This window comes from Ascidia mentula, chromosome 3 (genome assembly GCF_947561715.1).
Source record: "Ascidia mentula chromosome 3, kaAscMent1.1, whole genome shotgun sequence".
NCBI classification, from domain to species: Eukaryota; Metazoa; Chordata; class Ascidiacea; order Phlebobranchia; family Ascidiidae; genus Ascidia; species Ascidia mentula.
In genome coordinates, this window is record NC_138568.1 from 19,759,663 (window position 1) to 19,787,317 (window position 27,655).

A 27,655-nucleotide genomic window follows, 5' to 3' on the forward strand; every position below is an offset into this window, starting at 1 on the left:
TCTAGCCAATCAGAGTATTTCTCCAGCTCCAAAACCTTGTGGTACTTACCCTGGGTTTTAAAACGCATCTTTTTGCAACATCCATCTGCAAACACTTACATGCATCATCAAAAACTAAAATTAATTTAAAAAAAACTACGCGTATACACGGGAAAACAAAGAGTTTTAACACACTGATAATTACTCCCAATTAGAAAGTTGTTTAAATTCGACAAGTTAACATTTGTCAATACGAATCAGTTTCATTACTCAATGTGCAAGACACTTTCTTAAAAAGCTCGAAAATCCTAGACCACTGAATATAACTACATGACCTAAAACTAAAAAAAATACACATACTTGTTTAAGCACTCCTCTTGACAAACATGGGGATCAACCTGCTGAAAATAAACGTTAGCTGAGCTGCACGAAATGTCCCCACACTTCGAATTGTTGCGCAACGCGCAAGCACCATTGCACCACGGCGCTTTGTAAATATTGCTGCAATTGTTCTTGTTATTGTTTTTGCAGTGTTTTGTTTTGAAATAAATGTGCCTGGATATTGCTGGTTTTGCAAATACTAATTGCAAACGTTTCAAATCTTTGCAAAGAACATACGACAACAACCACATTTGCGAGGTGGAAAATAAAAAGAAGAAACTTTGGCGTTTCTTTGAGGTAAGTTACTTTTATCAGTTCAATATGCAATGCTTCGAAAAATGAAAGAGTAACATTTTGTAGCTGGTTTTGGTACTGTATACGATATCTTAGTTTATTTCGCTTGCACGTTAGTTGCAACCAGGACACCACAGATTATCGATAGTCGACTTTTTGCCAAGTGCTGCAGGGCAAAATGTTTCACTTGTTCATTTTAACACTTGTTATCGTATGTGCTGTATTCGCTGTTGTGACGTCGCATCGTGTATTTTGTCTGCTTGCGTGATTTCGTGTACTGTCAAATCACCACTCCTCTGGTACTTTTTCTCATTTATTAAACAAAGTTTGCCATGTTTCGTGGCAAGGCATTAAAGAAATTATGAGATTTCAATCCCGGAACTAAAGAGCAGTACGTGGTTTTAAACGACTTTTACCTCAAGGCATATAATGTCAAACAACATTAGGAAGGTCACATGCTCTGTTTACGCTCTCAGCGCATAAGTCGACGGGAAATAAAAAGGGGAAACACCGGGTGGGATAGATCATGACGTCATTTGTTTTTAGCCTTTGCAGCAGCAAGTTAGTCGTGCAAAAATACATTGCTTCACACTTTTGGTTGTAAGTAGGTCTTGTTTGGTTTGTTAAACCTGTGAGTACACGATTTTATAGATTGTTTTCCCGAATGTATGTGGGAGTTTAACATGCGATCCACAAAAAAATTGATTGCTGTGTTTTCAACCATATTTGGTAACAGCTTAGGCGACGCCTGCTGTCATTGGCTACACAGCAAGATTGCGCCACACTATCGCAATATGCCCCGCCCTATGCGGACACACCCCCTCCCAATTTTCCTGTCTGTAAAATGTGTTTATGTCGTCACAAGCTGGTTTATTTGGCTTTGGTCTGCGACCAGACAAAGGTTGCTGACCCATGTTATATGTAACCTTTCTTGGTCGCTTTATTTCAAGCCTAGGTATTCTTCTTGGAGTACGAACACACCGAACACATTAATCACCACAGGAATTTGAACAGATGCTACTGACAACCAATCTCTGGCTGTGGAACTTAGTCTAAGTACGTACAGCTACATAGTGGCAATCCAATAGTGATTTTTTGTTATTTGTGCTGGTTTAAATGGGCGTGGTGCGTAAAAATATTACTAAACTGTCATGTCGTGTCGCAATCATGTCGCAATATTGTCACATGCTGACGACCCAAAGCTTATTTACACTTTGTACTTGGTTTGATAAATATTTGGAGATCATAAAGAATATACTAAGATTCATATTCTCTGTGCACCGAACATTTCGTACCACAGGTTACTTGTCGGTCAACTTCACCGAGCTATCCTGTATTGATCCAGTAACCGAAATTTAATTTTCGTAACCCTTGGTGAAATAAGAGCAGCTGCTGCTTACTGTGTATATAGAAAGTAGTCGCCTTTAACAAGAGCAGGATTGTCATCAAGCACAAGAATATTTGCTTTAAATTTCGCGTACGTTTTTAGGTGTTTCGTCTATGAAAAGGACAGACAGAGAGTCCAATTTCAACACCAGGATCTTTCACAACACGAACAAGACACCGCTTTTACTGCTTTTGTTGCAAAATATGTTTTTGTTGTTATTTCGTATTTGTTCTGCAGCACTTGGACGTCATTTAAACAAAACTTAGAAAATGAAAAAGCAGCATAACCTCTACCTAAAGCGACAAAATCAGCATTTTGCGAATTTATAAAAATTGAGAAAAAAAATGGTTGTTTGAAACCCAGGTTAAAACCACCTATAAATTTGCAGCGGAGTAGTTTAGTAAACAAAAAAAAAAAATTTTGAAAAAGTAACCATGTTCAAAACTATGTTTAATGGCATGTAACAAAATTTTTCTCACCCAAAAAAATTTATTCACGGATCAATTTCTTCGTTTTAAAACTCAACACACATAAATGCAATATATATATGACGTAACACATCGATAAAAAAGGGAAAAAACGTTTTTCCTTGAAAAATCGATAGATCGAGCTGACAGTCTTTGCTTTTCCCAGCAGGGTATGGTACAACGGTTTCTGTTCATGCTACAATCGTTTAGAAGGCTTCCTATTTGACACAGGTAAATTTTCCTTTTTAAGTTGTTTTTGTATTGTCATGGGCGTGTATATTGTCCAAGCATAAAGTTAAAAACGACGTTGTGTAAGCTTGGTACAGTTTTAACGCCGCAGTCCAACATTGCTTGAAAAATTGGTTGAAGTGGAAAGATGTAGGCTACACGTACAGATTAACAAAAACCGTGGATAACTGTGATAATGGATTGTTTAGGCTATTTTTGTTCGGTAAGGATTTGTAATACACGAATTAAACACCAACATTTCCATATAAAGAAGTTTTAACGGTTTGGAAAAGTATTATTTACTTTTGTAAAGGACGTTGGCACACGCATTCGCCAACTTACGTGTGCTTTGTGGTTTTATTGTGGTCGAATAAAAAAATCAATACTTTTCAAACTGAAAAAAAATTTAATTAACGTTGTATCTATGTCAATTTCTCTCACAATGATGTGCCAATGTCAAAAATGTTTGATTTTAATCCGATTCATCCAAAGTACGGGTATTTGTTTGATGTTTAATGTTAGTCCAATACTGAACGAGATTTTCCTTGTACATTTTAAGCAGGACTGTTCTGATGTACAAAATTCAAGGTGCTTTTCAGTGGTGAATTCCCTACTGGGTATATTAGCGCCCACCACAAATTGACAAGCATTAAATTACTTTTTCCAGAAAATTTGTTGGTTTTCAGGTTGAAACATCACGCCATACAACCGTTAAGGCTAAGAACGTTTCCAAAAACACAATTAAATAAAAATTATGAAAGAAACAACGCGAAATTAATGATAATTTGATTTGTGACTTTATAAATGAACATATTTCATTTCATTGTAATGCAGCGAGGCGTTTTTTGCGGTGGTTTCGAAAAGATTATCTTCCTGTTCCCCGGTTCCTTTAAGAAACACATCAAAGAAAAGTTTTCAATAAACATCTATAAAACCTAAATAAATGAACGTTGTCTTAATGGCATTTAATGGAACAACAAGTGAAATTGACATCTCCGAACGTTTTCATCACCTGTTGATTGGTTGTAATGGCCCAAGTGTAGTTTAACTTTTTGGAAAGTGCTGCTGGTAGGGTTAATACGCAAGTAATCTTTTTCTTAGTCTAATGTTAAATCGTCTCACGTCATTGCGGTCGCCTTTACGTCATTGCGGTCATTGTGACGTCAGCAAAACAGTCCATGGCAAGAAAAACAGAGCTGTTTGCTAAGTTGTTTTGTACAATGGTTGTGCAAGCACAAAAAGAAAGCTTAATGACACAAACCAACGAAAATAAGCATGTAAGGTTGTTACCGAAGTGGAAATAAGGGCAGTATTGTTTTAGCATCAAAACGAGCCCTTGTTTAACACGGAACAGCTGAAGTGATTCCTGTGTGGAGAACATCAAGTGCTGTCTGCACTTGACATTTGGGAAAGATGAAGGTTATTTCCCAAGCGGTGTCAAAGAAGGTACGTGACCAGCAGACTTGGCTCGTCTGGCTGTCTAAAACGTCAACTCTCTCTGAACATGAAATATACATGACCTTCGCTGAAACGAATTACTTCAATTTTCTTGTTCAGTGGTAAAAGGGTCATTTTTACCTTTTGTTCTAAGTCTTTCCAACCTTCAAGTTTCTGAAGCAGAAGTGAACAAGGTTTCTGACTTAGTGGCCAAAATTTATCAAACATTTGACATGCGAACCAATTGTCCATGAAACCATACAGTGGACAAAGAGTGTTGACGTTACAATGCAACCGAAAAGCCAAAAACGTGCATTGAAATTGCGTCAAAGTTGTGCATGGATTGAAGAGACGCTCTAAATCTTGTGAACTTTTGACGGTCAGGCCCGTGGGCAAGAGTTCGACCATGCGCGAGCTGAAGGTCGTTTCGGTCGAAAGTCTGCTTCGTTGTTGACAACACATCCGTTCCAGCTTGACCAGAACAAGCTGATGCACTTGGACATGAAACGATGTTATGATTTGGTTTGAAAGGAAAAGAGCTAGTTAAGGAAATATTGTATTATAGAAGCAGATAAAATTCAAAATAAATCCAAAAATCGCCGCCCGCTGAGTCTTTGGTTGCTGCATGTTTGGTTGCTGCGTCGATATTGTCTGACGCAGACTCACGAAAATGCAAGTTTGCAAATAGCAGAAACAACAGGCTGACAACACTGTGGTTTCAAGGAGTGTTTGCACCACCCTTCGCAAAGAATGTTGTATTACAAGTAACAACAACTGGTATCCAGCACTCGACTACATGTACTTGTAAAAAACAGTTGCACGAGAACTTTTTCTGACGTAGCAAACCCAATGTCTTTCTATCGATTTTTCCCCTTTATTATAAATACCAATTCTTTGCAATTATCCCAATAATTTGTTTTAATACGAGTTCTATATTATATCCTTGGATAGTCCGTTGCTATATTAAGTCTTCACTTGGGTATGTAAACTGCTGTATTTTGGTTGTCCTAACAAAACTTTGGTACAATAAAACGAAAACAATAATTTCCTCTTTTATTTTCGTCGATCAAAGTTCAAGTTTGAAGTTTAGTTAGTTGTTGACGTAATCCAAAATAACACGACAACAATATCTTTTAGATAACGAACTAGCTCTCCTGCAAAGTAGAGATGACAGTTGTATGTTAAGCGTCCCGAAACTTTCTATTATGTTATTATGACATCATGCTATTCTTGAAATAGTTTCCCATGTTTTTTTTCCGAAATTGGCTGCGAGATTAACGCCCACACTGTTCCCAAATTTGGTGCTGTGTGTGTCTTATGACATGACCCTATATAATAACCTTCCGTGGACAGCAAAGTAAACAAATATATCATGTGACTTGTTGTGGACCATTTGTGGTGATGGGTGTAACCGTTTATAAACAATGAAAACTGGCCGAAGCATTTGGTTTGAGGAACATTACGTCATGCTCTTTTTGGAACGTTGCGTTTCTTAACCAACGTACAGTGATATTTAGTGCTTGGCAACGTGTTTTACAAGTAAGCAAGTATATAGAATTGATTGTGACGTCAGTCTTGTTTCGAACTATGAAACATATGTTGTGGCGTAAGCGGCATTTTAGCTATATATCACTGCCTGGTTCAGTGTACTGCTGTTAAACATAAGCTCATATCTGGGAGTTGTACAAACGGATGTATGTGTGGTATGCGTGTGCTTGTTAGATTAACCGGTCGACCTTCTGTGAATTGTTATCAATATAGTCCTGTAGCCAGTTGTAGAAACGTTGAACAAAAAAACAATGACTTGAAAATTGACCTTTGGCCCCCATCTATATAATGTATCCACTGATAGTGATAGGTGTTTAACTTGACTCAGTCGTCAGTCGGCCAAATGTTTTTGCCAAAGTGAAAGGAGTGTGTTTGTAGTTTATGACAAAATATTGACATATGTATGGCGTCATTTGCTTAAGAATGTGTTAAGGAAGTAACAAGGTGGAAGTCTCCCATCCCTAAAAGGTTTTCACGACATTTAAACTTCAAACAGTTTTCTTCAAAGGAGCAAATACAATAGGTTTGGTCATGTTGTGTTTTTAAAAAGCTTTTGTTTAAGCGCGCCCAGTACCTTTTGAGATATAGATACCAGATACTCCTACGTCAGATGTTCCTGAATATTTAACTGGTCTCCGCACGACCAATCAACGATCGCAGTAGAACCAACTTAAAGAGTAAATGATATATCAGCAATATGAGGCGTCATTCTTTGTACAACCACGATATGTAATGCACATTGTTAGTTGGACAAGAAGATGTTCTATTTGAAAACTGCTTAATATATACAATAAATCGCGTTATTTTCCAACAAAATAACTTAATGAGCAGCAAAGCAACCTGCTGGTTCAACAATAAAGTCACGTACGTTAAAATCCTGATCAAGCGGCTCACAATCTTTATTTGCTAGCAGAAGCTTGGAGATCACAGAAATATTCTGTAACGCTCATACCGCCGAACCAACAACATATAGCGTTACAAGTTTTGAAAATTTTCCGTAACTGTCCAAAGGCGTTTTTACCGGGGATGTCCCAAAACAGAGAAGATTCGAATTATTAATTGACGTCATAACTTAACATATTGGTCGTAAAAAAATCACACACACCATTTATATTTTCGCTATAGCAACATAGTTTTATTCAAATGTTGTTATTTATACGTAAATTAGCCAGTCTTTCCTTCGTATAATTCTATTTCCGTGTACAAATTCCCAACGACAATGCGCGAAATATCCTTGCTTAAATTTGAGCAAAACACAATAAATGTAGGATTCGTTGTCGATATTCAGATTCGGTGTCGATATTCGAATTCGGTGTCGATATTCACATGCGATGTCGATATTCGGATTCGGTGTCGATATTCGGATTCGGTCGGGCACATCCCTAACGAAAATGAACTTAAACTTTAATAGAAAACCGGAAAAGTATAGCGCAACCCTACAAATCCAAAACATAGGATTTAATTCCATAATAAATGTTTGTTCGCCGATCCGATAATAATTGTAAGTATGGAGAAAAGTTCCCTGTACCTCTCTAACTTAGAAATAGTATCCTGGTTAGAAAACGTTGACCAATAATCCTCAGCATAAAGCCATGAACAATACATTCCTAAAATTCCTAATACTTTCCCTGTGTGCACATAGAAATCGCACAATGAGTTACGACACAAGTCCGGACCCACACAGAGCGGATAAGTCCTCTCAAGGACATCCATTCAGCTCAGTTGTCATGGAAGCAAATCAAATCAAAGGTAAGCGGTAATAACCCATAGCTCTCTCACGAGACAAAGGGTTTGAGAAATAAGAGAAAGAACTACCACCAAAATATGACAAAAGGACACTCAAACGACAAACGCAAAACACATTTTTTTTGTTTATTTGGGCTGTAGAAGTTTGTTATAGAAATTCAGAAAGAATTCTATTTCCAACAAACATACCTGAACACGTTGGGTTAAGATACAAGGCGTTTAAGATCTTCAACGAAACAAACCACTAAAAACTTTTGTACCAATTTAAAAAAAATTTCACAAAAATAAAAAAATAGAGAGTCTTTAAATTGGCAGACTTTTAAGACATTTTTTCTAAAAATGATAATTATCTGGTAAACACAAAAAAGCCTTTTTGTGAAACAGTTACCATTATTTGGATACAAGACGTCAGAGGCATATATTGCCTTTATAGTGGTGCAAAGATGTGGCCACTTTATCGGCACCTGGTGGTTATTAATGCCGCCTCTGGTGGCTGACTTTAACTTGAATATAAACGATATCCAACAACGAAGTTAATTTAACAGTAAAAAGCAACTGAATCACATCGGTAAAGATATGGTACTGTACGTTTTACATCATTACCTTTGCAGTTGCAGAAACTGATGATGCCTTGTTCGGCCAAATATATTTTTCGAATAAAATCAAAAAGCTAGGTGTCTTAATAATTGCTGTTTCGGCCTGACATAGAAATACTATATCTTCATTTATATACAAAGAATGTAAAGCTTTGCTAGGGACTGGCCATTTTTGCCACATCAACAACAGTAGTTAGTTTTTTTGGGGCTCGGACATGACCAAATGCACCTTATACCAATGTCCAAGTTCCGCTTGTTCATTTTTGTGAAAAGCAGTAACCGATGAAAATGTTAAACGAATTATTTGTGATTACATTAAAAAAACTTCATCGCATTGGTGTTTGGACCCCCCGTATACCGCCGTTGAACCCTAAATATGAAAAAATATTCCGAAGTTCCGGTTAGCGTCAATAGCAAGCACGCTAAACTCAGCGAGGTGTGCTCATCCCGCCTCAAGTTTTCAATTGTAATTGCATGAGTGGGCGGTCTGACTAGTTTTTCGTAATGACTCTTTGGTGCCATCGTGTGGTGGATTATATTTCGACACCTTTGGAAAAACAACAGTGTTCACAGGTGAAGTGTCAATGGTTGTACTAGTGGTTTGGAGTATCTCACAAAATGAAACATTTCCTAATATTTAATCACATTTTGCATTGTACGGCAAAAATTTGCTGTTGCCAGCAAATTGGCAGCTATGTGTCAGGCATTGGCGGGAGTTTGTGGATAAAATACACAACCTTTCTCCGATTGCGGTTTTTCAATCGAGTTTATGTAATAGAAAAAAATACTGGGATTGTCGAGTCGCCCATATTATTAATTCTCATAGTTAACTTCGTACAGACCGAGCGTCGGGTCGACAATTCCCATCATGACAATGTTTCACTTTGAGGCAATCCGCGAACGGCCTGGACGAGTTTCCGGCACAAGTTGCCAAAACAATACATTTTTTTTGTCAATGACATCCAGAAACACAAACAAACTTGGCTCGCAACGATATCTGGCTAATACATGGGATGAGCAGCAGTGCAGCAAATCCTGGCGCCTATTCCAGAAGAGAAGCGTGCATTATAGTCGATAGATGACGATCAAAAGTCGATGAGAAGATTAAAAATCAAAGAGGACGATAATCGTTTCGGGTGAAGAATGCTTTTTCAGATTTATCATCGCTTTTGATGAATTTTTTTGTACCAGAGACAGTGATTTGTGCTGTTTAATCGACATTTGTTTCACAATACAAGGACTGGGTTACAAAAGTCGTGTTAAAACAATACCCAAGAAACCATGCAAACCCATCATTTGCACATCTGCGGTTGAGGACTTATATATCTGCGTTCGTCCTTACAGAACGTGATGTAATCGGTGGTTAAATTCCCGTTACTAGTTGAATGCGCGGTTCCATTGAAAAACTAATGACATGGAAGAAAAATAAATTCAGCACATATATTGTTTAAAATAAAAGCGGAAATTTGTGGGTTGCAGAAGATCGATAAACAATGAAATATCAAAAATAATTCTTGGTTAATTCAAATAGGTAAATTATCAGTGGAAGGCTATAAGGCGAAAATTAAAGTTCCGTTATTTTTACACACCATAGTTACACAAAAGGCACAAATACACATAGCACACTTTTATATATCTACAATTTAGTTCGTTCGCTACTCATATACCACTGAAATTTGACACTTATCGCCAGCGTTTTGGCAACACCACGATCAAGTGCATATACATAGCATGCAGGATGCCAGACTAGAATCAATACTTGAAACCAACGTTTAGAATAAAAGCCAATCAGAGAAACTTTTACAAAAAAAAACATAACAAATCGTAATGTACGAAGAAGAATGTGATAAAAAAGATCATCAATCAGTACCACTTACACTAGTATTCACCACTTTTCACAGTGCTTCGATACCAAGAACGTCAGAAGTGAAAAAAATTGCTAAACACTTTTTTAACTCAAACCTCTACGAACTACAAGTAATAAACATTTGCAAAAATTACAGGAAAAATGCCAAATAAAAGCACAATTCCAAAATAATTCAAAGACATTCTTTTCAAGCCAAATCTCTTCATTCTGGTTATCGTTAGTTGAGCGATGCGTGCAGCTAAACAGAGAAATCCAGGAAAGTAAAAAATAGAACAAATTAAGATCGCGAACAACACAAGTACAATGACAAAGTAATTAGCATTATTACAACAAACACAAGAGTCATTTTATCTTCGAAAGCTACCAATGAACAAACGAGACAAAAAAGATTAAAGTGCATGTGACAGCACGGTCATGGCAACTTTGCATAAAACTAAAGGTACATCTACAACAAACATATATCCAAAGTTTTTCGGTTCTACGTCGGCTAAAAAATATAGAAAACTGCTCGAAAATTAGCAGAGACCAAAAATCGTAAAACTTTTTCGCTGCAGCGAATTTGACGCCTCACAAGTGGCTAGCGTCAAAAAATGCATTGTTTACATAGGAGAAGGCGCCTTATATTGCAGATATCGAATAGTTTCAAACATAGGAGAATCCATAAATTACGTTACCTCAAAGATCAGAGGACAAGGTTTTTTTTTCATAGAAAAATATGTCACTGTGACGTCACAAACCTAAGGCTTATTTGTCCCTGATTAACGGAAAAACAAAGGGTATAGAGCAGCAACGACATTACTCTGTGTACTTCGATAAAGCGGGGATGGTACGTTTCTTTGCTCAATGACATTACATGGCGTCATTTTGGGTGTGATGTCATAACTTTATCCTCACCTTTGTGTTGACTTTAATTTGATGATTCCAACATTTCTAACATTTCTAGTTACGAGCTATATTGCGAAAAATACATTAGTGGTTGATTGTGGCAAATTAATCAAATCATTTATGACGCGAACTCGTAGGCAACGCTACTGCCAGACAAAAAGTGGTAGAATGACAGAATAACTGTTTTGCATAATCAGCTAATTTCATCGTTTTTCTAGGCGGTCGTTAGCCTCAAAATTCAATTAACCTTCTTCTATCTTTTGCTGTGAGCGGACAAAACGACAATGCTTAATTGACGGTTTGTCTCCGTCATGTTTTTAAAAGTTCATGCATCACGTTAACGATCATAAATGCTGTAACAACAAGAACACCCAGTCCCAGTAACTGTTTTATTATTACGCAACTAAAAAAGACTTAATAGGTTTAAACAGTGGCCATCTGTCTGCAGCTCAAATTAACATCAAAATCCGTTTGTTGCACTTGTTCAGTTTTTGTGCCCCTGTTTAATGCAAAACTATACTAATCTAGTTTTACAATGTTTTCCATTTCTACGCAGAAGGCTTGCTGCCAAAACTCGCACGACTAAAGCGCCTTCTATGACGTCACGTAACAATAATCTCGCTTTCGCACGATTTTGTTCGCAACGGTTTAAAACTTAAATTTGATCAGTTGTATCTCAGAAACCAGTCGCCATATCAAGCTACTTTTTTCGCCAAAAATGTTTTAAAGTTATGACCACCTCTGTTTAATTATTAATATGTTTTATTTCTCTGCGTCACATTCACTTTAAAAAAAGGGAGGATACTTTTACACCGGGTCACAAAGTTTTTTCAAAACTTGATCCACATATAAGCCTATGTAACATAGAAATCTGTGCGAATATTAATGTTACGATTTCGTGTAGTATTTCAACTCAAATGTATGAACAAAACTAACAGGGGGTGGCCCTGTTTACGCCTAATCACTAAAACTCGCATAGATTTCTGTTTTACACAGACTTATATGTGGATGAAGTTTGGATAAAACTTTGTGACCCGGTGTAGTAGTATTTTCCTTAAAAAACATTGCTAAAATCAAAATGCACCGAAGCGTGGAGAACGCACTGAAGTGTTTAATGCGCGACATTCAAATCGTTTGAATTGGGTAAAACCTTCAAACAATCAGCAAAATGAATAATTCAAAGCTGAACTTCAAAGGTGGGTGCATATAAATTTAAAGCTTGTGCTTTTTGGAATTAATTGGTGAAATGTAATTTGTCCTGAGTATGTAAAGTGTGAGTATGTAGCCTAGCGTGTGCCGTGGTTCGCATATTTTAGGGAAGCCCTAACCCAGATTGGAAAGTTTGTTTTATGCGCGGAGGATTTTGTTTCAGCGATCGTTAATTGCGCGGACGATTGCAACGTTTTTTCGTATGTTAATGCATTAGCTAATTAATATTGCGCGGATTATCGGTAAATTTTTCTTGGACATTTTTTCCAATCTGGGCCCTAACTAATGTAGCCTACCTGAATCAAGTCATATTTCAAATCGTCAAATTGACGTCTTTCAGTAAAGTTAGCACACTCCGTTCCGTCCTATTAGCGGTTCTCGCGTAAGAGCATTTGATGCCGTTACAGCAGTAGCACAACAGCAACAAAATAACAACATTGTAGTTTAACACTTATGCAGCATGGTTTATTACAAACTTAACAGAAACTAAATCTTTTTTAGGGTTAGGAAGTTAGTTATTGTTAATTTTAACCCTAAACCCCTAACCCTGAAGTAGGTTTTATTTGTTAAGTGCAGAACTATTTTATTGCTGTTGTACCTTTTGCCTATCATCAGAAGTAAGTATGTCAGTGAGTGTCAGTTTGGTCTGTGATATCACAATGGCATATTTATTGTGTGATGTCACAGCCTGCCCTGCCCCGACTTTTGCAGTGACTTGATTTGGGGGTTCCCCAACCTCTGGAACTGTAGAGCCACTAGCAGTTTATTTTTTAAAGTATTTATTCTCGGATTGTGTTTGAAATATATCTTTCACTAATAAAAAAAGTGTCCTCCTGACTTGGTTAGTGGGAGAATTTAGATGGACCTTTTGTTGCAAAACATTTTTTTCGTGATTCGTGGAAGTTCCTATATTAGTCATTATCTGATAGCCCCAACACCTGTATGTACACTGGAGTATATTCAATTTATTTTTGTCATAACCAACAATAAAAACTTGGTACAGATAGATACCATTGGATAGTAACGAGTGGCCGGTAGAAACTGCAGTTGTTCATATTAAACCGACCCTTCTTAATTTTTAGGCTATTTCACAGAGTACAGAAAAGAAAACGAAAATAATTTTGCATTGCCTGAACACTGCTATTGGTTTACTACACATTTTACACAAATAAATAAATTTAAATTCGTGATTTGTGTTTCTAAATCAATTTAAATTTGAAACCCCTATTTGTTTTAGACAATTCTTGCAAAAGTGATTTGGACATAGTGAAAAGTGCAAGTCATATTAGTCATGTAAGTAGATAGACATTGTGCTACGCAAACATGGTTAGAACAAGATTTAAAATTGATTTTGTGTGAATTTTGTACGAAAATGTTGGTAAAATTTACTCTATGAATGTAAGTGTATTTAGAATTTTTTAGTTAGTTTTTCCATTTTTTGTAGCCATTCAATGTAAGTTGCACGTATCCAGTTTTGCAAATTAAACTGTAATTTGTATTCTCTATTGTTTGGAATTGCATTACAAAATTTTTTGCACAAATTGCAGCTAAACTGTTACTGCTTGTGTAACCAGTATAAATGCCAAATGGAAAATGAGGAATTACAAAATTTGTTTCACAATATTTCATTATTTATCATATTGTTAAAGCTAAGTAAATGTTTATGGCTAACCTATTTTTAAAAAATCACAAATGATTCAATTGTGCTATAGACACTGCATTCAGTACATCAAGAAACAACCCCAGTAAAAGAAGATTCAAAATGTACAGTATTTTACTTATTACTCTGTTGCATTGCAAAATATTTATGTTAACTATGTGTAGATCTTGGGGCGTGTAACAATGAAGGAGGAACAAGTGAATGTGGATTCTGTTTTCATTCATTTTATGGCAGCATTTGCAGGAAAAACTATGGCCAATGGTCACTTCAACGACTGTCATTACATGTTAATGAGTTTATATTTCATATTTCTCAACTGCACCAATGTGCTTGTCATGGCATGTGCAGAGCAAAAAAAATTGGCCTCTACTGTCTTAGAGAGACATGTAGAATCTATTACAAGAAGATGGAGAGGCTATTTAACAGTTTTTTGCCAAATAAAGAAAGCATTGGCAAGGGGGTCGACTCATTATTGCCTGCTCTGTACATCATAAACTTCCAATCTTTGGCCGAAACTGATCGGATGAAATATTATTTAATCAGAGAAAGATTGGGCAATATTGTCGCAGTTATAGCGGAGATGTTGAAGCCATGCAATTGGCATGTACTACAGGCTTTGTCGGCTAAAAACACCACAACCTTTTATCAAGAAAAAAAAGGTATCTTTGAAGATATTTTGATGGAAAGTATTGGAGGTATGCTTGCTAATTGTTTTGTTTTTTATCTAAATTTTACTAACGCAATTTCTAAAATATTTGGCATAGGCTACAGAGGCGAATCATCAATTTCAAGGCTTTGGAACAACACAGTTCCATTAAAAGAATCTGTTAGCTGTGGAAGCTTCTTTAAAAGACGTGTGCCTAATTACAACACAAGTCCGTTGGTAACAGATGGGGTTGTATATGACAGGTCAGTGTCTATTACATAAAATATATACAGTGAGAAAATTTTAAGATTGTTTCATCAAAGTTGTTTAAAATCTATTTATTACTGCATGGTCCAAAGTATTATATTGCCCATTATACCAGGGGTGCAAAAATTTTTCTGTCTCTTTTAATCTATTTTGCATAATTTGTGTTGTAACCTGCAGAATGGATTGAACATTAGTCTGTGCTGGCTAGATTATAATTTGACTTTCATTGTGCAATTAGATACCCACTGCCACACTATAGTACGAAATGTAGTTTTTCCACCATGCATTGGCGATTGTTACCAACTATGATACAGGCATAGCTTCTGCATGGAATGTAGATTCTAAATAAATTTCATGAAAACGTTTAGATACCAAACCTTAAACACGTCCCCTATATAATAATTTCTTAGATGGGCTTGATTACGTTCTGCTTAAACTGGCATTTCATTAGAAAAACATTCTAGAAATGTTTTGCAGACAACGAGATCCGCCTGGCCAGAGGAGCGTTTACATTCCACCTGGTGACCATTTCCGTGAATCCTACAGACTTTCAACGTTCATCAAATATCCAACCGACATTCCGGTGAACCCCAGACAACTTGCTGCTTCTGGTTTCTATTATACTGGATATAAAGACAGGGTTAAGTGTTTTAGGTAGGTAGATTTCATGTAGTTTGTTCGAATATAAATACAAAATGGAATTACTCTTACTAGATTTATACAAGATTATGAGAGCATGGTTTCTCAAACTCTAAGTTGTCTTGCGACATCATTTGGGGTTGCGGAACATATTGACTCATGGGGATTTTGGTGACTGTGGGCTCCAAAAACCCCATAATTCAACATTAATGGGTTAATATAGGTTTGCATAGATAGAAATTTCGTCTTTACTGAACAAAAGTTTGAGAAGCTCTAATATGGATGGATTTTTGTTGTGTCTAAAATCAAAGTGTTACAAAAAAAAATGCTAGCAGCAATTATATAGTTTAAAGATGATTATTATTGATATAAGTACCTACACAGATAACAGGTTTATCATGTTATTAAGGTACATATACTATAGACTATATTTTGCTTTCAGTTAAAGTTTTTGTTGATTATGTCTATAGTTGTGGTCTATGCGTTGAACAGTGGCAGACTGGTGATGATGTAAAATCGGTCAGATGGCATCGTAATGACTGCAAGTTCATGAAAAATCTGGACTCTGGCAATGTTCCAGTTGGTGAGTATCAGTAGATGTATAGGTAATAATTACACCTGGTTTACTGATACAATGCAGTAAGACTTGAATTCAAAGTTTGGCACAGGTTATCTTGTGCATTTAATACAAGTCACCTGTGACCTGTTACAAATGCAGTCTCAGAAATCTGTAACAAATGCAGTTTATGTGAAGAAAAACAATATAATATGTATATTATGAAGAAATTCATTTTTATCACATAAAGTTGTATTTAATATAAAACTCTGCTTATTCTTATAGCAGTAGTTTAATTTTCTAAAAAAAAAATTTGAAACTTCATATGAAGTCTGCATTTATTTGAGTCGATTGTGATGTCATAGAGTGCACCTGAATTTTGAGTTTGTAAGTGTGATGTCCGTAAAAAGGATTGTGGAACACTGTCTTATGTACACACAAATTCAAGTTATAAACTGCATGTGACAATAGAGAAAAACGTCAAAAAATTGACTACAGGAATCAGCCTTTGCAAGTCGGTGACTGACGGATCTGTCTTTACGAATCAATATAATTCCTAGAGCTCCAAAGGGAGTAAAAGACGATCAGCGCCAGAATACGATGCTGGCGCTGATCGTCTTTTACTCCCTTTGGAGCTCTAGGAACTGTATGTGACAATAATGTGTATTTAAATGCATTTTCCAGCATAAGAAATTCATACCTTAATGCTATGTTTTTTTAGGTGGTGGAGGCCTTGCAAGGTTTCTTAACCCTTCAACCCATTTCAACGTATGTATTAATGCTTGCAGTTCACTTCCAACAATAAAGTGTGCAAAACTGTGTTAACATAAGCAAGTTTGGAATGCATCATGCAATTACAAAATATACTTGGAATTTGATTTTTAGTTTGTTGTGTGTTAGCCGTATCAAATGCGTGCAAAAACAGAAAAGATACCGCAATACAGAATAACATAAAAATTTATATGATGTAACCATGCACTAATTTTCTAAAAACATTACAATAGTCTGTTTAATGTTGTGTATTTTGCTGCATGATGTAGTAGTGCTTCTGCATGATTTTTTGTGTATACAGACTGGAGCTGCTAATCTTACAAGCTCACCAGTGCAAGCTAGTCATACATCACAAGCCAGCCAATTTTCATCTGCCAGTAAGTTTTAATATTTTTAGTTGTATTATTAAACTGGGATAAGCAATATACATGGCGTTTGAAGGTGCACACTAACTATCACTTAGTTCTTATTAACTTTGTTTATAGGTTGCTTGGAATGCAGAAAGCAAAGTATTTTTTATAAAAGTGTTTTAACAGAGTGTGGCATTGATCTACTAACTTGAAATCCCCTTTTTACGATAATGAATATCACATTCATTTTATGAGGTGTTTTGAAGATATTATAAGTAACCTAACTTATATCTACATTTGTGATGAACGTGACTTCCATTATATGTACAGCCCAGTTTAGTAAAACAATTAAAATTTTTAAAACTTCAAAAAATCTCTAAAAACCATGTATGGTAATCTTCTATTTGCAATAAGTGATACTGACAATGGCAAATTATAGGGGAAATATATTTAAGACAACTGTAAGGCAAGTGACTTAGTTTTGCTCTTCCACTACTTGCTTAAAAATGTAATGCACAATTTTTAATTTTATAAATTGTGTTGTTGTGCTCCAATTAACATACACCCAACTAACTGTGTAGTGTGTATTTTATTATTATGATAGTACCAGTACTTTAAAAACTTAACATTCAACATTAATGCTTTTTTGTGTGATGTGTACAGCTCCACAAACGGCTCGTCCCCAAAGGCAATCTGCCTCAATTTTCAATGTAAGTAGAAACACTATCTATTCATCAATGATTTATTTGTAAAAACCACCTCGTATTTGTAAAAGCCAACAAAAAACTATAAATTTTAAACCAGTTTTCTCTCTTGTTTTTGTGATGCACGTAAAAGCTACTGTGTAAACTTTGCGGAGAATGTAGAATGTGTCTTTTCTAGCTGTGTCCAAAAGGTGCCTTTTATATCGTATGTGCCTAATTCATTGAGTATATACTTTTTACTTGATTGACAACTTAAATTTTTGTTTCATTCTCTTTCAATATAAGACTAATAAAACTTTAATAAACCTGAAGTATCACTGGTTTTGCTGCAGAACGTATCCAAAATTAAATCACTAATCCATGTAATGCCATCTCTTAGTTTCTGTAATGACGGAACTCTTCATTGGCCTTCTAAAGTAATAGAAATCAAGTAGTAAGCTGTTTTTTCACAAAACATAGATGGAATGGTAGTAACCAAGTCTAAATTTGTAAGGTTGAGCTTGAACTTGTAACTTTCTTGGGTCTCCTTGTTAATACGCAGCAAATGGAACTTTCTGACTATGGATTGTTGAAATTTAGTTTGTTTGACTAGTTTTTTGATAATTTGGGCAGATTGTTGAATTTGCCACCATCCCTTCCTCCTATCATGAGCATTTCCTCAAAAACTTGGATTTAAGAAAAGAATCTGAAAGAATGTGAGTACTTTTGCTTGGTATATAAAAATATCTCCACATGAAGTTATTCAAGACTTGTTCAAATTTAAATGACTCTAAAACTTGATAAACTTTATTTGATTTATTCCTGTTGATTTTTTGTTACCTTGGATTATTCTTGCAGACGAACTTTCGAGCACTGGCCGTCAGAAAGACCGACAGTGAGTCCGAACGATCTTGCAAGATCCGGTTTCTTCTATCTTGGAAACCTCGATCGAGTTCAATGTTTCTCTTGTGCTGGAGTTTTGAGAAACTGGAATTATGGAGATGTTGTCAACAACGAACACAGGAGACATTTTCCGCACTGCAGGTAAAATACATCTCTTGTAAACTGAATAATTGCGGGTTATTGGGTTGTGTGTTTTTTGGAAAATCAAACAAATGTTATCAATATTAGGTTGGTGCAAGGAGCAGAAGATAGAAATGTTCCTCTCTCACCAGAAGAACAGGCTGTTATTCCACGTCAACAAATTGTTTTCCAAGAACCACCTGATCCATCTGAAAATGAACAGGTTCAGTTTGACAATAATGTAAATTTCCTTGTCTTGTCAACACTTTATAGCATAATGTTTTGCCATTGCAACAACATTTTGAAAGTTACCAGAATGTAAACTTACGTCTGTTTTGTCAGCAAACATTGAGATAATCAGACAACACAGAAGTAATGCCATGCTTACGCATAGCAAGGCGGGATCGCCCTTGATTTTTCAGATCTCGTTCCGACTTGTCGGGAAAAGTGGCTGATCCAGCTCGGCTGCAATGCCTTGGCTGCGAAGCCTGTGAACCTTGAGATAATCAGCTTTTTTAACTGACCTAGTATTCCCATTGTGTTGTCTAGAGTCTTGTTTGCACTCCTAATGCTTGCTTTTATATTTTGACTGGTTATTTTAATTGCAGAGTAACATTTTTGAAGTTGTGTTTTGTGATGTTCATAATCAAGCGTCAAAAATCATTTAATTGCAGAGGGATTTGGAAAATATGTTCCGATGTCAGTTTCCTGTCAACCCCCACATGAGAAATGAAAATGGACGATTTGAAACGTTCGATCAACGTTGGTCAGCTAATAACGTCAATGCAACACCGAGACAGATTGCAAGGGCTGGTTTCTTCTATTTGGGTAGACTAAAACAAACTTTATTTTGTTAGAATGTATTTCAATTTAGATGTAAACGAACTAGAGCGAAATAGGTTGAATAAAAATGCCAAAGCTTCTATGCTGCTAAAAACTGAAAGACATAAGTCCACTCATAAATGCTTTATGCTTTGCGATACAGATTTAAAGCGTTTCAATTGCAAATTATTAAACTATGTGTGTTTTTTAAATTATAAACATGCAAACTAGTATTAAATTTCTATTTGTTTAAGTTTCAAACTAGGTTACAAATTTGTTACAGGTGAACGAGATCGAGTAAAATGCTGGTATTGCAATGGAGGTTTACAAAACTGGGATCGTGAAGATGAACCCTGGACTGAACATGCGAAGTGGTTCCCAACGTGAGTAAATACTCAATATTGTATCAATATTGTGCATGGTACCATTAGCCACATTTCTTAGGAATAAGCACATTTCTGATTTTTTAGACAATACTTTCAAAAATAAGCGCAAATATTGGAAATTGTTAATGTGAAAATTGCAAAAATATGTTTGTCAGAACTAGTTTGACTTTTGACTCCTGCGTACCCCATATTTTGCAAATGGAAAAGGTTCATATATCTAATATGGGCCATTGTTCATCTGGAAAGGCAAAGATTTTGCTCTTTTCCAATCTGGAGCAGGAAGAATTGGATCGAAAGCGACCTCTCATGTCAAAATGAAACACAAAAGTCTTGCTCCGGTGGAGGTTTGAACTCACAAGTCCTAGTAAATAATTACAACTTTTCTGAAATACATATTCTGCATTTTTTTGACAAATTGCAGAAAAGTTAGATTTATAACCACTTTCTTCTGTCAAATAATATTGAAAGTTAGGCATCTGGATTAACAATATCATAAAAAAATAAGATCAATGCATGGAAAGGAATTAATTTACTGAAGTTTTGTGTTGGGTAGCAGGGTTTTTCAGATTATCACGACTCGGATTACCGAGGACTCGACTCATTCCAAAATAAATAATGAGTATTTATTTAATTAGAGCACTTCTCACCACTGAACTTTTTTTTCAGACTAAAACAGATTTTATCATTGCAGATGTGAATTCTTGCTGCAACGCAAAGGACCAGACTTTGTCCACCGGATGGTGTCAATGTTTCCAAATCTGCCAAGACCAATAATGGGTGGACAATACGACGTACCACCTCGGGAAATAAGGCCCCAATTTGGGAGAGCACGGAGTCCCCCTCCACAAATCATTGACCCACAGGTTGGCCTCAAAAGTGTTGCACAAAATAAGTGACTTTTAATTATATTGGTTGTTTGGAAGCAAACTTGTGACTCCTGTACTAATATTCCACACAATTACTAAAACTTTTGCTAAAATTGATCAATGATTGCTGTCTTTTATTAGTAAAAAGTAATGTGGCCATTTCGGAAACATTTGACAAACAGAGCAACTTCTTAGGTAGAACATTTTATTTTCTTCTTACCGTATTTTACGGACCATAAAGCGCACCCGATTATAAGGCGCACTGTCAATAAATTGCTTTGATTAGTTTTTTGTTCATACATAAGGCGCACCGGGCTATAGAACGCAACATATTTTAAGAAGTATGTGTGTAAGACGGTGGTTTATTTATATAATAATAGTATCGGTACTGGTTTTGAGTTTAGGCAATAAAGCACTACTTGATCCATACATTAGGCGCACCGGCTTATAAGACGCACGATCAATTTATGAGGAAAAAAAAGGATTTAAATTGCACCTTGTGGTCCGTAAAATACGGTACTTGAAAATTTATTGTTTTATAATATCTTCATAGAAAGCATACATTGTAGAATATCAAAGAATTGATGAAAGGTTTATGCAAAGTTTTCGAAAACATATTTTTTCTAACAGGAGGAAATACGCCAAGAAGATGCACGCATTATTGAAGCAATGAGATCAGACTTGGTCCAAGTCGCTTACGATCTTGGGTTTGAGCGGAATGCTGTTCGTAGACTTGTTGCTCGGTTAGTTAAAATAACAATTGAGTGAAATTTAGTAAGTTACAAATTTTACAAATATATTTGCAGTCGCGTTCGTGATTCTGGGATGTACAGTAACGTTGAGGATTTGGTGGCTGACCTAACTGACTTGGAAAGTTCACAACAACCAGAGGATAGTGATGAGGACATAACTGATGAGCCACAATCTTCAGGTATGTTGTATTGAATCCCTGTGGGAGTCTGGTAGAAAAATTCTTTAATCCTGTATGTCAAATGTTTTCAATAATAATATTTAGTGTTTTTTTATTTTTTTTAATGTTTTTATTATAAAAGTTGGTAAGATCCATATTTTTGGGGGGTGTAACCCCACCTAAGATGACTTACATATGGTATAAATTGATGTGATTTAGCCTTGAAGGTGATACTGGCACAGTGACCCCACAGACTAATATGACTGGTATTTATGACAAGCAATGGCCTCCTAAGTTTAGTTTTCCTTGTTATATATGAGTGTGAAGTATGCATTGTCCTTGTGACATCTTGCATTTTTGCCAGGTTTTGTGTTATCTTTTGCTTTGGGTTACTGAGCGTTTTTTGTCAACAAAATTGTTGATTAACTTGCTAAGTTAACAACACTAATCTATGCTCTTTTAACTTAAATCTTCTAAACACAAATTATTCAAAGAACTTTTTACATAACATGCTTGTACACAAAGATGCATTGGTTTTTGATTTTTCAGCTGGACCGTCTTCAGCTCCTAGTCAGTCAATGGAAGAAGGTAAGTCAGTTCACCAAACTTTTTGGTTGTCAGGTTCATGAGAATCAGCACTTAGATTCGCTAGCTGCATGCACAATTTTTTTTGTCTAAAAACACATTTAGCAATTGCATTACATGGTGCATGTTTACAGAAACAAGCACTTCAATGCAAGCTCGCATACAAGAACTTCAAGATGAAAGAAAATGCAAGATTTGCCACAATCGCTTGGCTGATATTGTGTTTGTACCATGCGGACATTTGTGTTGTTGTTCAAATTGCTCACCTGATGTTCGCCGTTGTCCGATGTGCAAGAAGAAAGTCAAGGAAGCAATCCGCACCTATATGTCATAAGCGGGAACTTTTGGACAAATTGGAAGGTTCTATGGTAAACACAATTGTGCACGCAACTTGTAAAACATCAACGTTTTGGGATTTCCAATTGACAATTTATTTTCATTTAAAAACATGGTGTTCGTTTGTTCTTTGTTTTCTAATTCTTATTCTTGCTTTCATGAAACACCATATTTTTTATCCTTTTGTGGCAATGCTAGATTGGAAACTGTGGTATGTGTTCAGATTCTTGCCGAAGTATAGGTGTTTTGTTTTTGATACCTCAGTTTTTGCACAGTATGGTAACAGTGACATGCCTGCCTGACTACATATCTGCCATTTGCTTACCTTGTTTTTCTGCTACACATGGCAACACACACTAGGACTGCTAAATATGACCCTTAGCTGTGATTTCATATTTGTTTTTTGAACCAGAGGAGATAGTGGGTTTGTGGAATGATTGCTTTTTACTATGATTCAATTCAAGTTTATTCTGTTCTTCTGTTTAGGTGCTGTTGTTATTAAATGTTGTGGTGAATGTGTTATGTCTGTAAATGTTAATTGATGATGGCAAACTGGATGTGGTTGTACAGGATGGTTTGTGTAAGTCTCAGTGGTCAGGACTTTAGGTATTTTTGAGGGAAAATGACTTTGATTTGTTGTCAATTGTGTTCAAATGCAACACGGATCTTCACCATTTCGATTGTGACAGACTTTTTTGTTGCATTTGTAACAATTTTGTTTGTTATCTAGTACCAAAAATTTGGAACCCTAGAAGAATCACCCACTCATTGTCTCCCTGTGACAGATGCCCAAAGTTGATATTTTGATGTCACCTATTGTGAATGGTTTGTAAAATAACCCTAGTTGTGATGTAACATTACTCCAGAAATATTTTTTAAAATAATATTTTTTTATATTTGTACAGGAATTGTGTTCACAGATCAGAACAAAGCAATTGGATTTTTGGTGCAAAGGTCGGTTCTTGAGCTAATTACAAGTGCACACAACTCTTCTGTCCACACCCAGGTGATAAAGGTCATGATTTAGTAGATTCTTTTGTGGAACTAAAAATAAGGTAAAGTTTTCCACGGTTCCCATAACACTGAGAAATAAGCACTAGAACTAACAAATCTTTTTATTGTATAGACAGTTAGGCAGGATTTTCAATGGTTTTAAGAAAATATTCGATTTGTTGAAGTATTAGGTCTAGTTTTTGCTATAATAAGTGTTGCCAGAAAGTCCTCCATGTTACAGAGAGAACCAGATGACGGACAAACAAAGAGAAGAGATGTCATTTTAAAGAAATTTTAGATATTTGTGATTAGCAATTAAGAGAAAACAAAAAAAACAAGGTTAAAATAGCATTAGAACAATGCAATGAAGCATTAAAGAAATAAGCATATCATTTTTTTGGTCCAAGCCTAAAAAGCACATGAATACAATAGCTGGAATTTTTTTCAGTTCATTTCACAATGAGAGAGAGTTATTGTCAGTCACTACAATTCAAACTGATTAGTGTTTTACTTTATGTGGTCAGAGTTTCAGTCCTAAAAGCCAAGGTTACAGATTCATGCTTTTATCATTGCTTTGTTGTACTGGAGTTACTGAATTAATAAAACATTTGTGCTTATATTACTCAAGATATCGATCGCATTGCAAAGTTAAATCAAAACATTGTTACGGCTTAAAAGTATTTTTTTTAAGAGAGGTTTTTGAAAGAGTTTGTGGCACTTAACAACAAGTTATGTTGGGGGAAGTTGAAGCCAAATGTAACTTTTTAAATTTTGTGGAGAATCTGTTCAGGAAAGAAACAACATTGTTGCCTACAATAGACAACTTAGGAGGGCAAATTGAGTAAATTTGTTTCATTAGAGCAATAAAGGCAAGTTTTAGTTATGTTGTTGTTTTATGGAAAAAATTAGCAGAGGACATGAAGTATAGATTAGTGACAGTAGAAAAATCGATACCTACAGACATCCAACAAAAATTTTGTCATTTGTTCCAGAAAGGTTAATCAAATTATTCAAGCTCAGTTATGAAAACAACATTAGCATATGCTAAAATACATTATTTTTATATCATGGTGTTGATAATGGAGTGATATACCCAGTAACTAGATCAGAAGTTGGTTTCAATTGTGCAGACAAAGACAAAATGCACCGAAGAAGAAAGATTCACTTTCTGTGTTAGGAAATTTAAGAGAAGAGAAATGGTACAGTTGTGCACCCTATAGTTTACAAAAGTAACATGAACATAAGGTTTTTAAGTTTCATGGGGAATTAAGTAAACAGGATTGAATATATTAGTTGCCTAAAGCTCAAATTGGCGATACATTCAAACACAAATTTATTTGTCACAGTGAAAAGATCTCGTGTTGGTGTAATTAATTGATTTTTGCAGACCTCAATCAACATGCTGATGGCCGAGTGATGTTGTATTGGTGAGATTTTGCTCGGTAAGTCTGTTGTATTTACTGTAATTATATAACTACTGCAAAAACCAACAATATTTTCAGGTGATTTCTGCAACAGGCAGGAAGCTTGGCATATGTGTTGTAGTTTGTATGAATGTTGGTAAGAGCTACCTGATGTAAGTTTGTATTTGCAAAAGGGTTTGTTACAGTTGGTGGGGAGCTTATGTTTTTACAGTCTGCAAATAGTTGTTTAAATTGTTCGGTTAGTCTTCACCACAAAACACACTTTTTCAGGTGGTTCGTGCAACAGATTTCCCTTACAGCAAGGTATGTCATTTTATTTGCCTGAGCGTTGGTGGTAAGAAGGTATTGTTCAGTTGCAGTATGCTAAGAGCCCTAAACTTACACAATCAATTCATCAACCGAATGATATTTCCTTGATATTGTGGCATTTAGCTGAAGAAATTTTGCAGTCAGGTACAATCAGCAAGTGGCCGCTGTTCATCTGTTCAAACTATTAGTATTTTTAATGGTTTAAATAGACAGAATAGAATTGCTATATTGTGCTGTCAACTTTATGCTCTGCATTTTAGTGTGTGTAAAATATGTCCATTTTTTCAGTTGCAAAATAAATAATGTTGTCTGTTGGTGACTATTGCTTCTATGTATATTTTGTTTCTTTTTTGTGAAATGGTATTTAAGCATGTGGTTGTTTGTGTCTATGTTTTTTGCGTCACTAGTCATAACAGAAGGAAGCAGTCAAATGAGCAAACCTTTGTTGTAATAATTAGTCAAGCAACAGGAAGATTAGAGATGCAGAAATATCAGTTTCGGAGGTATGGTGAGTGGTGGTCAGTTTAGATGAAAGTTAAGTTTATTTCTTGTAAATCGGTTGGTTTGTGTTCATTTGCCTGATTGGTCGCATGCTTGTGCCAACATTTGGTGGTTGTTGATTTTCAAGTTCAGTTCGAGTGCATTTGTTTGCATTTCAACAATTTTTTTATATTTTAAGTTTGTACACCAAATTAGCATGCACATTTTGTGTTGGTTCCTTTTTTTTCTCCCCCGCACCTTGCCTGCCAGCTCATTTTTTTGTAGCACTGTCACTTTTTAGTGGTAAATGTTTTTTAAGGAATATGTTAGTCACACTTTTTAATTTCATACCTGTTATTCCCATTGCAGTAATAAATTTGCAACTATGCAGGTCCCATTTTTTTACTGAGTTAATAATAAATATTTTTTTTATTTTGTTGAGAATCTACTACATGCAAACAAATGCACTTGAGTTGATACTTAAACTCTTAACCCCGTGTTGATGCAAGCATTTGTTGTTTTGATTCATAGAAATCATCAATTGTTCCACATATCCATGTTCTCTTTCGACTCAAACGAACAAGTATGGAATCTGGTCTTTGGGTTGATTTAGTTGTCCTGGTCAAGTTATTGCCATGTGTAAATTTGTTGCTTAATTGTTAATTTTGTTTGTACATTTGCTGGTTGATGCCATGTCTACTACTGCTTACCATACTACCCAGGTTGTGCTGCACCTTATTGACACTAAAGGCAAAACATGTGAACACATACCTTTTTCCACAGTGTAGCTGTCAATAACAAAAATAATCTGAAAGCAAGAATGTTTGATGAAGAAAATAAATGAAATTAATTGAGAAATGTCCTCTATTGACTGAGAACAATTAACTACATGCCATCCGTCTGGATTTCCTTCTTATGAGCCCTGAAACATTATTATGTAGTTTTATTTTATGAATTCATACAAACGCAAGTTCATTCAACTGGAACAAACCAAAATATATGAAAAATTAAAGATTTACCAGAACCCAACATTGTTTTTCATGATTTTATTGTTTTTTGGGACCCAAACTACTTCTTCTGAAAAAACGCATTCTTTACAAAATGCTGTTCTGTGCTCAATTCAGGAACATATTTAACATTCTGTTCATATTGTTTGCAATGGTCTGTTCAAGGTGTACCATTAATATCTTGTTCTTTGTTTATTGTTTAGTGTGACAAAAATAGAAGTTGCCGCTGCAATATAAATATTGTGTATATTATCATTGACCCTGCTTCAGCGTGAGTAGCATATTAGCTTTGGCTTTCCTAATCACACAGGTTAAGTTTTTTGCACTCAATATCATTGATTGACCATCTTATTGCGTCGAAAGTAATTTTATGGCGTTTAAAATATTGTGAATTTTTTTGAATCCTAAACAAAAGTTTTTTTTCATGTATTTTTATTTTGATGTACTGTGTTTATATGACTTATGTGAATTTTTATTGTGTACTAAATTGGACATAGTGTAAATGTGTAACAGTGTCACTTTTTGCATTAGACATGTGTGTGTGTTATGAATCTTCGCACATATGATTTAAATACAGTTAGGAGTAGTAGGAGTAGTTTTCTGATACAATTGTCACTTACAACGCAGAAGTGTTACATGCTATCACATTAGAAGGCAGGATCACCCACTGCACAGCAACCTAATTTTACAGATCGCGCATAGACTTGTTAGTTAATATGACTGATCCAGCATGGCTGCGATGCCAGTGAACCTCTTCACTTATAAAGTTGAAATTTAGGACTTAGATATTAGTGAAAAAAAGTCTTTTCTGGAGGATCAAAATTAGGCAGACAAAATAATTCCACTGACCCTATTTCTCGTGGAAATGTTCATAATCCATGCAACACACATTTTGGAGACTATAATGTCAATAATATT

The 27,655-nt window shown here is 35.5% G+C and overlaps 1 protein-coding gene and 1 long non-coding RNA gene across 6 annotated transcripts; both read left to right on the forward strand.

Moving 5' to 3' along the window:
* Positions 1-514: 514 nt before the first annotated feature.
* On the forward strand, positions 515-27,329 carry LOC145896012 (E3 ubiquitin-protein ligase XIAP-like). 5 transcript variants are annotated; one of them, XR_014401637.1, is made up of 24 exons: positions 515-657; positions 1,605-1,710; positions 2,144-2,739; positions 7,364-7,470; positions 13,262-13,317; positions 13,737-13,788; positions 13,849-14,379; positions 14,449-14,593; positions 15,075-15,251; positions 15,707-15,819; positions 16,514-16,560; positions 16,865-16,940; positions 17,577-17,623; positions 18,230-18,312; positions 18,455-18,640; positions 18,728-18,842; positions 19,294-19,447; positions 19,725-19,824; positions 20,519-20,690; positions 21,324-21,436; positions 21,500-21,624; positions 22,153-22,191; positions 22,323-24,959; positions 25,020-27,329. XR_014401637.1 is itself a non-coding variant. In XM_082984801.1 (24 exons), the coding sequence occupies exons 4-23, from the start codon at positions 7,374-7,376 to the stop codon at positions 22,520-22,522; spliced, it is 2,628 nt and encodes an 875-aa protein (XP_082840927.1). In that variant the 5' UTR covers positions 515-657; positions 1,605-1,710; positions 2,144-2,739; positions 7,364-7,373; the 3' UTR covers positions 22,523-22,556; positions 26,262-27,329. The 5 variants fall into 5 exon arrangements, 3 of the variants coding, with proteins under 3 accessions (XP_082840927.1, XP_082840926.1, XP_082840928.1); XM_082984801.1 differs by having other exon boundaries at positions 22,323-22,556; positions 26,262-27,329; XM_082984800.1 differs by having other exon boundaries at positions 22,323-27,329.
* Positions 23,211-27,329, forward strand: LOC145896017 (uncharacterized). Its single transcript, XR_014401640.1, has 3 exons — positions 23,211-23,349; positions 23,430-23,530; positions 24,905-27,329. It is a non-coding gene; the product is annotated as an uncharacterized LOC145896017 (long non-coding RNA).
* Positions 27,330-27,655: the final 326 nt, after the last annotated feature.

Coding starts and splice junctions, on each gene's coding strand:
- LOC145896012 (XM_082984800.1), top strand. CDS start 7,374: ATGAGTTACGACACAAGTCCGGACCCACACAGAGCGGATAAGTCCTCT. Junction 18,843..19,293: donor ATCCATCTGAAAATGAACAG/GTTCAGTTTGAC, acceptor ATTTAATTGCAG/AGGGATTTGGAAAATATGTT. Junction 21,625..22,152: donor TGATGAGCCACAATCTTCAG/GTATGTTGTATT, acceptor TTGATTTTTCAG/CTGGACCGTCTTCAGCTCCT.